At 48.4% G+C, this 12,020-nt stretch overlaps 6 protein-coding genes and 1 non-coding gene across 7 annotated transcripts; 3 read left to right on the forward strand and 4 right to left on the reverse strand.

Annotated features, from left to right (window-relative positions):
• Window positions 1–260: 260 nt before the first annotated feature.
• FOBCDRAFT_t65 lies at window positions 261–350 on the reverse strand. The gene has a single exon. It is a non-coding gene; the product is annotated as a tRNA-Glu (tRNA).
• A 2,257-nt stretch (window positions 351–2,607) lies between these two features.
• FOBCDRAFT_256544 (uncharacterized protein) lies at window positions 2,608–3,501 on the reverse strand (the record flags this gene model as incomplete). Its single annotated transcript, XM_054703166.1, has 2 exons — window positions 2,608–3,154; window positions 3,203–3,501. 2 exons carry the CDS (start codon window positions 3,499–3,501, stop codon window positions 2,608–2,610), a joined length of 846 nt encoding a protein of 281 aa, XP_054559141.1.
• A 1,873-nt stretch (window positions 3,502–5,374) lies between these two features.
• Window positions 5,375–6,108, forward strand: FOBCDRAFT_268556 (uncharacterized protein; the record flags this gene model as incomplete). Its single annotated transcript, XM_059611418.1, has 3 exons — window positions 5,375–5,483; window positions 5,546–5,924; window positions 5,970–6,108. 3 exons carry the CDS (start codon window positions 5,375–5,377, stop codon window positions 6,106–6,108), a joined length of 627 nt encoding a protein of 208 aa, XP_059466694.1.
• Window positions 6,109–6,531: 423 nt separating this feature from the next.
• FOBCDRAFT_236367 (uncharacterized protein) lies at window positions 6,532–7,557 on the reverse strand (the record flags this gene model as incomplete). The annotated part of the gene is made up of 2 exons (XM_031172466.2): window positions 6,532–7,208; window positions 7,260–7,557. 2 exons carry the CDS (start codon window positions 7,555–7,557, stop codon window positions 6,532–6,534), a joined length of 975 nt encoding a protein of 324 aa, XP_031049251.2.
• A 917-nt stretch (window positions 7,558–8,474) lies between these two features.
• FOBCDRAFT_268558 (uncharacterized protein) lies at window positions 8,475–9,039 on the forward strand (the record flags this gene model as incomplete). Its single annotated transcript, XM_059611419.1, has 2 exons — window positions 8,475–8,630; window positions 8,686–9,039. The coding sequence occupies 2 exons, from the start codon at window positions 8,475–8,477 to the stop codon at window positions 9,037–9,039; spliced, it is 510 nt and encodes a 169-aa protein (XP_059464044.1).
• A 374-nt stretch (window positions 9,040–9,413) lies between these two features.
• FOBCDRAFT_268559 (uncharacterized protein) lies at window positions 9,414–10,310 on the reverse strand (the record flags this gene model as incomplete). The annotated part of the gene is made up of 5 exons (XM_031172469.3): window positions 9,414–9,797; window positions 9,850–9,939; window positions 9,993–10,042; window positions 10,101–10,216; window positions 10,285–10,310. 5 exons carry the CDS (start codon window positions 10,308–10,310, stop codon window positions 9,414–9,416), a joined length of 666 nt encoding a protein of 221 aa, XP_031049254.3.
• A 727-nt stretch (window positions 10,311–11,037) lies between these two features.
• Window positions 11,038–11,778, forward strand: FOBCDRAFT_196223 (uncharacterized protein; the record flags this gene model as incomplete). The annotated part of the gene is made up of 1 exon (XM_031172470.2): window positions 11,038–11,778. The coding sequence occupies one exon, from the start codon at window positions 11,038–11,040 to the stop codon at window positions 11,776–11,778; it is 741 nt and encodes a 246-aa protein (XP_031049255.2).
• Window positions 11,779–12,020: the final 242 nt, after the last annotated feature.

Below are 12,020 nucleotides of genomic sequence, written 5' to 3' on the forward strand. Positions count from 1 at the left end.
AAATGGTGACCAATCTGACATCCCATGAGGATTCAGGCCCAAAATCAATGGTACTCCGTTCTTCAAGATCGAGATTGGCATAGAGGTCTAGGGTACAGCACTTTAATTAAAGATACACGTTCATCTTTAAGACTAATAAAACATAACTATGGAAATTTTGTTAGAGAATGAAGGGGAAGCAAAACGACGCTATGTCTTGTTTTATAAGTTGGCAAAAGGACAACTTGGCATATCGCCAAAAGAAAACTAGTATGGTAACTCTCCGGTACAGGGAATCGAACCCTGGGCTCCGCGGTACTGATCTCTCAGGTTATGAGAGCGCGAAATGTTAGCCACTACACCATACCGGACTTGGTTGCTAAACGGTTGAATTTTACCACTTGAGATCCTGTCAGCCGCAATGAGACGAAACAAGAATTCACCACAGCACATAGAGCGACTGAGGTTGTCCAGGCGAAGCTTTCTTATTCCTCGTTCTTCCTAAGCTTCAAGATGTTTCGACATATATAACGTGGTCACTGGCCATTGTTTATTCTTTATATGTCATTGAACTATAATTGGTCAGAGTTGTTCGAATAAATGGTTAAAGGTGATGTCCAATGAACACAGGTTCGGACTCAAGGGTCGATATAAATTGCACTTTATTCAATGGTAATTCGTAATGTTACAGCTGTTCTACTTCACAATCTCATCGAGTTTTCAACAGCTCGTTGAGAAAACATTCCGCCCACAGACAGCTTGAGCAGTTCTTTGACATGTTGCCAGATGAAAACGATATCTTTGGCGGATTGCCAGATAAGACAAAACTTGGGATCCTACTATAAATATCCCTTCATGATATCCACGCCCTCACAATGGCTTCGCCAGCGATGCTACGCTATTTCCGAGATCACGAAATATCTATCTCGAAGCCCCATCTGGACTACGCCATGGATCATCAGGGCAACAGAAATGCAATTCCACTAGTCATGATCACAACTCGCTTACGCCACCTGAGAGACAGATTAGAAGGGCAACCAGCATCAGAAGTCGAAGAAAGAATAGCACCTATGGTTGAGTCCATCAGATTCAGGCAGAGTGGCAAGCACCAGTTCAAACGCACCCTTTACGCACAAGATCCAAGTCTATCTGTCCTTGCCGCTGCCAGGTCTCTTATCCCCGAGCTCATTGAAGTTTCCGAGATTGGAAACTAGTAGCTATGAAGCTAATGCCATGCGAGGAAGGCTTGCGTTGCCAGGAACGAAATGCGCCTCTTCAAGAGATAGGAAATGGAAGTGCATCAAGAGCTTCTTGCGGTATGACTGCTATTGTAATATCAATTATCATCCAGACATGCTTCTATTCCCACATTGGTGTAGTATCCATCCCCGTCAGTCCATTCGACAACTATTCTATGGCAAGGACTCGTCGTCTAGAAACCACACCTAAGAATTGCCGTAACGTTCGACTCTTTGGCTTCAGGCCTTTTGAGCTCTCGCGCATGTGTTTGAAAAGGTTATCGAAGATGCACGTTATTACTTGTGTCAAGGCCAAGGATCTCAGAGTGCCTCTCAGGGGTTATCGAAGCAGCGAAGAGTGAACAAGTCGCCCAAAATGGGGGCTGATCAGGTAGAAGGGGAAAAGGATAGCGAGACCGGAGGATTTGTCAACATGAAGCGGGTAGAGAGAGATTACTTTTGCGATAGGCTTGCCATCCAAGACAACAGATTGAAGTTCCTTATTGAGAATTTGAACGAAGAAGCCCGTGCACATTATCTTGTGAAAGAATTTAGCAAGGCAGTTCTTGTAATGCAAAACTACAAGAAGACGTGCAAATGTGACCGCTCCACCTTTGCCGCTCTCCTAAAGTACTGGTGATAAAAGCCAACACCACACACCATCGTTTGACAGGATACCGGGAAACCTGGGCGACGCCAGTTAGGATATCTATTCTCTATGATAACAAATGTAGGTAAATGTAGCATACATTTAGTCAGCGTGTCGCACAAAAAGCCTGACGGGCTACCTCTGCTTTGTGCAATATCGCTCAAGTCAAGGCCTGAGAACTATTTTTCCCAGAGAATGTGCTTTCTGGATACTGTCACAGGGGCGTCCGAGTGACTCTTGGCTGTTCTGTAGATCCCGGGGCGACAGTGTATGTCCAAGGCTTTGTTTTTATTATAGGTGTTACTATGTAAACGCCAAATCTTTCGCGTATCATCGATTCCCAATGCTTCTGACATGTACCCAGAAGAGTATAGAGGCTGCTGAGATTTAAGGAACACCTCCAATGCCATATTTTAACCCTCATAACCCTACTCACAGCCAGTCGTGACAGACAATGCCAGTGTCAACCCTAATAGAAGCTCTTGTATGATCTGCATTCCGGAACCTAGAAAAAGGTGGCAAGGACATTCTATTTGCGAATGGACTCTTCCAAGAACCGATATGCACTAATACGGATGAACTCAATCCAAAAGGATGGAAGGCTCCCAATGTTTGACAGTGGGCATCATACTTGAAAGAGCTTTGAATAATAAACATACCTAAAAACATTGTAGCCCGAAGAGTATCCCAGCTACTCTTTACAAATGATCGAAGAATAAGTATAGAATATGAGTCTTAACTTCATACCCATGGGTTCGCGACACTTCCAAATCCCTGGCGCGCGCCACTCTGGGCAGAATTAGGCACAGCACCAGTGCCACGCCAGCCGCCCACAGTAACAATCACAGCAACAATCATTTGCATACCAAACATAAGGACGAGTCTGGTGGCGAATGTTCCAGAAACGGGATCCAGACTCGAGTACGGGGTGAAGGAGTATGTCAAAGTGTAGCCAAGGCGAACAAGCTGGAACGGAAATGCCGCGCATGCCGTGAGAAGCAGGAATCTCGCGGGTATGAAGTTGGGGTGCGACTTCATGGCTGTGACGCGTTTTCCTGTCCACCAAAGCCACCAGCCTACACCGAATATCATGACGAACAGCATCATGCAGGTGCCGATCTGGTTCAGATGTTGTGAGAGGACACCACCTGGGGCTCCGAACTTGGGCGCTCCTCCATATGTAGACAGTGTGATGCCAGCGGTGATGGAGAGATGGGTGACGGCGAGGAGTATTCGTTCAGTCCATCGTTTTGGGGGTAGTGGAAGTATGACGTTCCTGAAAGCGACGCTCTTGATTAGTTACGTGTTCAGCCCGTTTAATATCATCTAGGCTTACACTTCATAGATCAACCCAATTATAGTCAGCGACAGACAGGCAATGCTTCCGGCGGTAGTCATGATAATGACCGCATTGGGAATCTCGGGATCATTGCGCTTGGCAATCTGGTATCCGTCGGCAACGAACCGAAGTGGGAAGTACGACAGAAAGATTGGCCAGCAGGTCATGCCAGCCTTGCCATGTTTCCACGCGAGCGGTATCGCCGGAATGAAAAGAATGATGTAGAGGACAAGCTCTGCAATGGCAAGATTGGTCTTGCTTGCGGACGGAGGATCCGGAAGTGTGAAGGCCGCCATATCAAGTGACTTGAGAATAATGAACTGATAAATATGCAGGTCGATTTGAGCCTATATCAAACAAAGAATGAGAAAGATCTAGGAACAGAAAAATATGGGTTATACTTGAGGGATGTCGAAAGGCGCTAAATTTAGACTAGCAGCTGAAAGCGTTACCGAAACCGAAACCGAAAGCTTAAATAAATAGGGGGCTGTACTCTGCAATTCGTGTCGCACTTGTTTATGCATTGACAATCTAGACAATGGCTGAGTCAAATCAAGATGAAGGCCGTGCTGGCTCATCGGGGCTGGAGGGTAAGCAGGATGAAACGCGACTCACAGCATTACGACGACGATAGATAGTGATATCAGATGTTACGCACAAGCTGAATTGAGACAATGAGGCTATGGAAATGAGGCGTCATTCTCGTCGATCAACCGTCTGCCGGTCAGCCGGTCAGCCGGTCAGCCAATCAGAACGTTCTGGTCTATCCCTTAGGGCAGTTTAACAGCCCGGATGTGATGAGGCGCGAAACGCTGTATCCTATGCATTGTCTTTTCATGCTATTAACAGCTCTCAATATGTTTCGAGAGGAAGACAGCATGCGACACCTCGAACATCGGATGTTTTAGTCAGGTTCCTCCTCATCATCCAAAGATAGACCCTGTAATATGCAAACTGCTGCGCCCAAATCACAACATGGACGAGAAGATCGACGACAACCGAATGGTTTCCGACTTGGCGCAGCACTGATAACGGCACTTAACGCAAATATTGATCTTATCGAGCGTAGGCGTTGCTCTTGGGAGTTGCGGGATATACCATCAAGACGCGTTCTGAGAAATCAAGTATTGTTGACCTCTGCAGATACGCGGCCGCCTACAAGTGACTCTGATATGGGATGAGTTCGCACCGCGGGCATGGCCGTCCCTGCTTTTGCCACTTCGATTCTCAGGTCTCAACCCGGTGTCATGAACTGAATGCAGGTGGCTCATGAGAGCCCTTGTGCTTGTCTTGTGCTTGGTCAACTCATTCAGATTGATACAAGTTGAGCCCCCTGGGCTCTTGTTCTGTTCCGATCCTGGCTATTCAACTGAACACTCGAGCCATCTCGAAACATATGGCGAAAGGTCTGTAAACACCTTGCAGAATGTTACAGCCATGTCGAGCCGTGCCGAGTCCTCTTTTGCTGTGTGGCTTGATGATGGTGCAGAAGGTTTGTTTCTAGAGCTTCTGTCGAGACGATGTCCATTATGGCATTCTGTGCAGGCAGATCCTCGTTGACGCTGATTGGGCCCACAAGAAGGTCAGCCACGTTTGAGGATGTCCTTGGTATTGGGCTTCACTTGCTTCATCGAGACCTTCGAGAGTGCATTCTTTTTGTCGCCATAATGTGCTACGGTTGTCATCCCATCATCTTGAATGAGGCTGATCAGGGAGTCATGGAGAAGTTCAAAAGTCGCTGTCCAGAAAGGTTGCTTAAGAGGAACCTGTCTTGTCATTGTCTTAAACATCGTTATCCTCCGCTGTGTTGTTGTGGCAGTGCCTTGTTCGGGGTCTATCGAGGGGATGCGGCTGCACCGCTGGTATGCCTCTGATAGGGAGGTTCAGGCACTCACTATCGATGTAGGTTCTCAAGGCGTATGATCAAAATCATTCTTTTGTTTATCTTCGAAACGTTGGCATACCTTTGCTCCAATATGCTCGCACGGTTGTTTATCTGTCGATAACTGACTCTATGGTGGCCGACTTGCTAAGCGCCGGCTACGAGCAACGATGAGGCGATGATGAACCGGCTGAAGTCGACTTCTTCTCAAGTGCCTCCGTTGGGGTCCGTGCCACCGCAGAGCAACAAACGCCAACCACCAGCACCACTGAGCATCATTTGACAAGATGGCACCCGACGAGGCACAGCCGCACAAACGAAAGAGTGGTGAAGCGGATAATGAACGAGAGCTTGATCGTGCTCATGACTCTCGGCACCTGGATCGGAACCGAAATCGTTCAGTTTAGGTGCTGCCCACAACGTCGCTTGCCAGTTGACTAACGCCAGCGAAATCACAGTTTCTGATCCTGACGATGATATTCCGTTAAAGATTCTAAAGTACACGGGCGAATCGCGTCCAACACTCGTTCAACAAGACCGCCGACACAGTAGTACTGCCATGCCTGCGCCCAGCAAAGTTTTCCCGAAGCTACTTTCGCAACCTCGCCCCAGCCAACGATCAACCTCCTCAGGCTTGAAATGTGCTGGCTGCGGTTCATCATCTCACCGACTCACCATCTGCATGAAAGCCAGTGAACATGGCCTGATGACGGGCTGTCCGTGGTGCAACACCCTCGAACACAGCCTCGCCAACTGTCCGGAAACAAGGCATGACCTAGCCATGCAGCTTGAAGTCATCCAGATGCGCGCCAACATGCCCTCTTTCCAGCCAACTCAGTAATGGGTAGACGTAGTTCGCGCTGCTGTCGCCAACGGCCATAGCCCTCCCAGCAGCTTCCCTTGGACCATTCAGTTCGGAAAGACCCTGCACAACAGTTTGTCGCATTACCAGCGAGTTCTCGACAGAGTTGGTTTCAACAACCGCAAAGGACTACCTATTGATCCAGACACCAAGGACTGAGAGAGTGTTCAGCGAAAGTTTCCGCCCTTTGAGGGATACTGAAGAGAAGATTGTTCGATCGGACACTGGATGGGTGGAGTCTTGGAATGGAACAAAGCATAAAGATATGCCTCTCAATAGACAAGAGCTTCGTCATATTCATTATTTCATTTTGAGGTCCTTCATAAGTAACGTAGTAAACGTTGGTAGGTTGAAGAACCTGCTGCCACACTGTGAACTCCAATTAGGAATTCAACACATTTTTACTGCGGCGGGCGATGTAAGCATCAGCTGTCAGGTCTATCAACTCAAAATAACAATCTCAAAAACTTTAGATGGCACAAGTGAGTGCATGAGTTTACAGGAACATGATCCGTGAGCTGCGCTTTCATTTATGATACTACAATCTATGGTGAAGTGTACATCTACGTGCAGTGCCTTTCCTTACTGCTGAGATGGCAAGGGAACTTGGTCGCTCCACGAAAGTCCACCGCCCCCCTTGACGCGCTGAAAGTGCTGAAGCAGAGTCTTCATCTCACCCTCAGCCAATCCGTTGATCATCACCGCCCACGACTGCACAATCTCCCAAACATCAAGAAGGATCTGTCGTACAGAAACCATGGGATTAACTTGCGCAGACTCAACAATAGTGACAAAGACCCTCTTCTTCGTAGCGTTCATCTTTACAACAACGCTTGGCGGAAGAAACTCATTGATGGCCGCCAGGTCTTTGGCGACGTACCACTCTAACGGGACGTTTGGTTCTACTTCGAAGGGACCGACCGCGTTGCACTCGTCGAATGGCTTGCTGACGGTAAGATTCCAGATCGCGTTTCTCATGTTGGAGTCGGTATCAGCTGGAAGTGGATCGCCCACATTTTGGAGGGGAGCTTGGGATGTGACGATGAATTTGTTGTTGGGGTCGGCGGCGCGGGCGGCAGCTGCTGCTCCGGCTTGGGCTTTGAGTTGTTCATTCACTCGTGCGATTCCTTCATCTTGAGCCCTTCGTTGCTGGCAGTATCTTTCGTATGTGCCGTTCGGTTGCTCCCCTTGAGCGAGGACGGATGGATACATGACATGCGCCCAAGGCCATTCCGGGGCATCGTCGCCAAGCGGGTCAACTAAGTTCAATCAGCACAGTTCCTTCAGGGTAGCAGGTAAGGATAACTCACAACACAATCTCCACATGGTGCGCTCACACATCAGGCCAAACCAAGGCGACGGAGTCGCTCGCACACCAGTAGCGTAAAGCTCCTGGCACACTCTTTTGATAGCCGCTCTGCCATACTCGGAGATGATGTGACTGATCTCCGGGCGTATGAATGCGATGTAAGCTGAAATGTGACGGCGGCGAACACCGGGCTGCTCGAGTTCTTCGGCAGTAGGAACTTGACCGGGGTAGCGCTGGCCGGAGCTTTCCTCGAAAGGGCGTCTGCGCGGTGAGCACTCGAGATAGTTCTTCTGTGCCATCAGAGTATTGGTGAGATGCGTTGTTGTAGATGGGAAGAGTGAGTTGTTTTGGTGACTTGATGGTTGAGATTGTTGCGCTGCGGTGGTGGTTGCACCGCGCGGGTTGCTGCAGGTGGGAACTTTGCAGAAGGCTCATATCCGCGCTCTGTTTGGATTTTGCTCCGCATTTGCTTACAGTGTAAACGAAGACTCAAACAATTCCTCCAAACATATAATTGATTGCCAACTAAGTTTCCGGTTGTCCTTAGCCTAGTATTCGCCTACAGTGGCAGCTACCGCACTTTCAACTCCGCATTGACACTGGTTTAGCAACGTCAATGGGTTCAATCCAGTTTCTTGAGCTTTATACACACAAAGAGATTCAATTGGAGAATTTATCACGTTTTGTAGATACTATCTTGAGGCGTATCGCGTCACCGAACCATCCAACTCAACGCCGCAGGGCAGTCACACCAACTTCAGCCTTGCGAGGCATCAAGTGAACTTCATTGACAACGCTGCAGCGTTTGTGTTTATTCCTTAGCGTTTGACGGAAAACGCAGAAAGTTGTCAGACAGCATTTCATTGAAGTTGGCCGCTTGTTTTAACTCTAATTCTCATCGTTTGCATCTCCCAACCCCTCTTTCATAGTACGTGCTGGCTTTCTTGTGTAATGCAAACGGGTTGAAGTGACACAAAGGTCATCACCATGTTTCATACTCCACCAAGGGTCCACTTCGTCTCGCCTGGCTGAGGGTCTGTAGGTGCCACAAAGCACTATATGTAAAGGTCCCTTCTGCCCGGCTTCTCTCTCTCCTTCGTCTTCTCATCACCATTGTTTTTTGCATTAGGATCAAAACTAAGTGCAAGGTATTCCATATTCTCACTCCTGTATTTCAATAACTCTAACTCAGTTCTAGATCCATCCGACCGCAAACATGGACAACAACCTCTTCGTCAACAAGGATTCCCTGAGCATCGAGGACCTTTTTCGCCAGATGAACCGGCCCATCATCTTGACCTCCAACGGCCTCATGCTTCCTGGTGACCCCAGCACCCTCCAAAAAGTCTCTGAACGACTCCCTGGATCCAATGTTGGATGAGATCTATCGACTCTCTGCTACCGAACCCATCTCATTTGACACGGAGGGATATGAAGAATACAAAATGCCCCAGCTCGTATCCGAACTGGAACCCGTGGGAGTCATCAATAATAAAGGCAAGCTTATCGGCGTCCGGTTCCAGAACTTCATCGGCGATGATACTAACGTCGTAGCTCTTTCCAACATAATTCCCAAGGCTCGTATTTACCAGGGTGCCAAGGTTGGCTTACTTCCCGTGATTGAAGCTATTACTGTTGATGTAAATCCCGACAGTGCTCACTATATAGCTATACCTGTTCTCTCTAAGGATTTCATGACAAATCTGACTCCTGAGCCCTCTGGGGCTTGTGCGAATGATGTTGCTCTAAGCACAATCGCTCGTCGCAACAAACCATCATAGTCACAAGGCTCATTATAGAATATCTTAAAGTTATCATGTGGCACGCACAGCAGAGGGTCACATAAGAGAGGGTTAAAAGAGCCTTGATTCTATTATAGGAGGGGGCAAGCAGAGCTCCTTATATACATATGGAGCATCAGATCCTTGTCAGGGAAGCTAAACCGATCAGGGCTACCCTACTTTTGACATATCACCCAATATACGAAGCTCAACAAAGGATACCATAAATTGATCATAGGGAGTTGAGAATTTTGGGTGATTGATTGTGTTCCGTCTTCGCCAAGTACATTTCTGCAATGACCACCTGATCCATGTTTCGCTGCTCTCACGTAACACCAAGGCCTTGCAAATCCAATCTCACGAACCGTGACTACTTAGTTTTGGGCTTCTTCCCGCCGCCCGCATCCTTTCCCATCACTACCAGGAGCAGATCGCTTGATGCCGTCCACCTGCCCAGTCTCTAAGAAGAATCGCTGAGGCAGGGCGTCAGGACCAACACGAGGAGGTAAAGTTGGATATCCACGCTTCAACTCCAGTTTGCCATTCGAGAGGCTGCTGTAGGCGTCGCGACGGTGGAGGGTCTTAAAGATTCCGCGGAGGGAGTTGCTGATATCAATTTGAACCCGCAGGTTCTCGATAGCCAGGGCGTGCTCGATCGTATCTTGGTCGGTGGTACTCGCTGTGACATGAGAATTGTGGGTGGCGGCCTTGATCTTGGTGTAGGCACGGTCAAGTCTGGAGTGGAAATCGACGACAAACTAAGCAGGATTAGCTAGACGCCAGCAGTATTAAGGTCCTTTCTTTGCTTACCGAGTCGCTCAAGTATTCAGCGTCGCTTTTCCAGTCACAGATCTGATGAGCATAGAATGCTTCGAGAAGTTGGACATGTTCGCTTGAGAGCTGTGCTAGATTAGCCGCTAACCTTGGAAGAAACAGATATGAAATTGACCTACCGGTTCCCAGCTGTTGTCGTTTTCGTCGCAACAACATCCCTTGGAGCCATCTGTAAAGAGATCAGCAAAAGAAGTTATGTCGAATCATGAACATTCACTTGCCCTTACTGCGAAGTGCGCAACCAGTGGAAGAGCATCCGGTATAGGCGGCTCCGTTCCGCCCTTTTGCGGCAGACGCAGGAAGCCAATTGAATGAAGCCTGAAGGCAATGGATACAGTGGTGCCTTTCTTTCGTTAGTTCATCATCGCAAACATTCATCCATGCGAAGGTGATGGAGTAAGGTGAACTCACATTTTGGGCACCTCGGTTGTCGGCATCCTCGAACACACCGGCAACAGGGCGAGAGATCTCGTAAATTAACTAAAAGTGGCCGCACGAACAAGAAGAAAGCCGTACGCTGTTCACTGGTTAGCATAGAATAAGAGGTTACTGGATGCCAATTGTAGTTGTGTATTGCGGCTGGCTGGGGTACATACGAAGCTGAGGAAGGTGGTGTTGAAAGGAGATTGAAAAAGAGAGGATTCCAACCGCGAATGCAGTATCAAGCTCCTGGCGCACGGCCCATTTTCATGCTGTCTTTAAGGTCGGGCTCACCTTCAGCCTTACAACTGTTAGTGCTTCTGGCACTTAGGACATGCCTCAATGGGTTCTCAGCGGGTTCTCAAAGGGACGTCAATTGAGAAGGGTCAGGTTTCCGTACCCTTGAGTGATCTGGGGTTAAGAGAATGGATATGAGAAGATAGTGAGGGTATCTATGACTGAACAGTGCAAATGGCTGCAAACACCATTTCAGGATGATTATCGGTCGACTTCCCTGTTCACTGTGCCAGTGGCAGTCTTGGATGAAATTACTATTACCTACCAGTGGCAGTTAAACAAATTATTGTTCAGACACCAGCCATTGATCTCTCTTTTCTTCCTGAGATGTTTGTCACGTCAAACTTCACGCCTGTTTTTACAAGAGTTCTCAACTTCTCATATTGAGACATCGGCCCCCTTATTCACATCAAGACACTCACGACACATCACGACTTCGCAACTATCATGTCTAGCATCCACTGTGTCCCCCCTAACGATGGAGAGGCCTCTGAGACATCCTCTATGGTAGTTGAGACCGGCAAATCGGACAGTAACGAGCCTTCATCTACTACATCCACTGATAAAGGCGAGTCAAGCACTGTCGCTCAACCTATTCTCACCATCCGTCCCGCGCCGCGAATTGTCACTATCAATCACGTTGGAGAACTGCGATTCATCGGTATTCTCGACCCCCTCGACAGAGCAGTTGGTTACTACTTCGACAACCCTCACGAAGACTTTCTGGTCCGCAACGTCATGGCCCACTCAAACCTTGCTGTTCGAGCCGTGATCTTCCAGGGAGAACGAGGTGCAGGTAACCACGTTGCTCGAAAGCTGCTTTCACTTTATCCTGGCCAGGGAGTTAGAGAATTCCACTTCAACCTCCCTTTCCGTGTTGCAGGTCCTGCTGCGCTCAGACAGCTGAGACTCCCTCTTGGCTTCCGTCGCTGCTTTTTGGGACTGAAGTCCAAGGGTACAGTTGTGCACAAGTTGACCAAGGATGCTGAGTGTCCCCCTCCGGAGGTTAGACGGTACAATCGGATCTGGCACGCTTGGAAGCAGGAGAATGGTGCGCTTCCTGAGCGGAAATGTGATGTTGCGCTGATGGCGTGGCCGGCTATGGCGTACTGTGCTGGTGGCATGTCGTTGGAATTTGTACAGGAGCTTGAGGTTGATTCACTTGGAGGCACTGACGTGGTTATGTAAAGTGAACAGAGGCTTTTGGTAGTTTTGAAGCAGCTGGGAATTTGAATATTCTTGGTGATGCTGCCAGCAAAGTTGTCAGATCTCACCGGAGAGTAAAGGTCTGAGGGAGTGGATAAATTGGGTATTGGCAGTAAGTTTGGATACCTGATAGCGCCTGTGACTGACTAGTCAAGTCTAGATATCTGAATGAGTCAGTAAACATAGGCTTTTCACCACTAGATAGCTCAAATAAACACCCTTTC

Source organism: Fusarium oxysporum, chromosome II (assembly GCF_013085055.1).
Source record: "Fusarium oxysporum Fo47 chromosome II, complete sequence".
In the NCBI taxonomy this organism is placed as follows: Eukaryota; Fungi; Ascomycota; class Sordariomycetes; order Hypocreales; family Nectriaceae; genus Fusarium; species Fusarium oxysporum.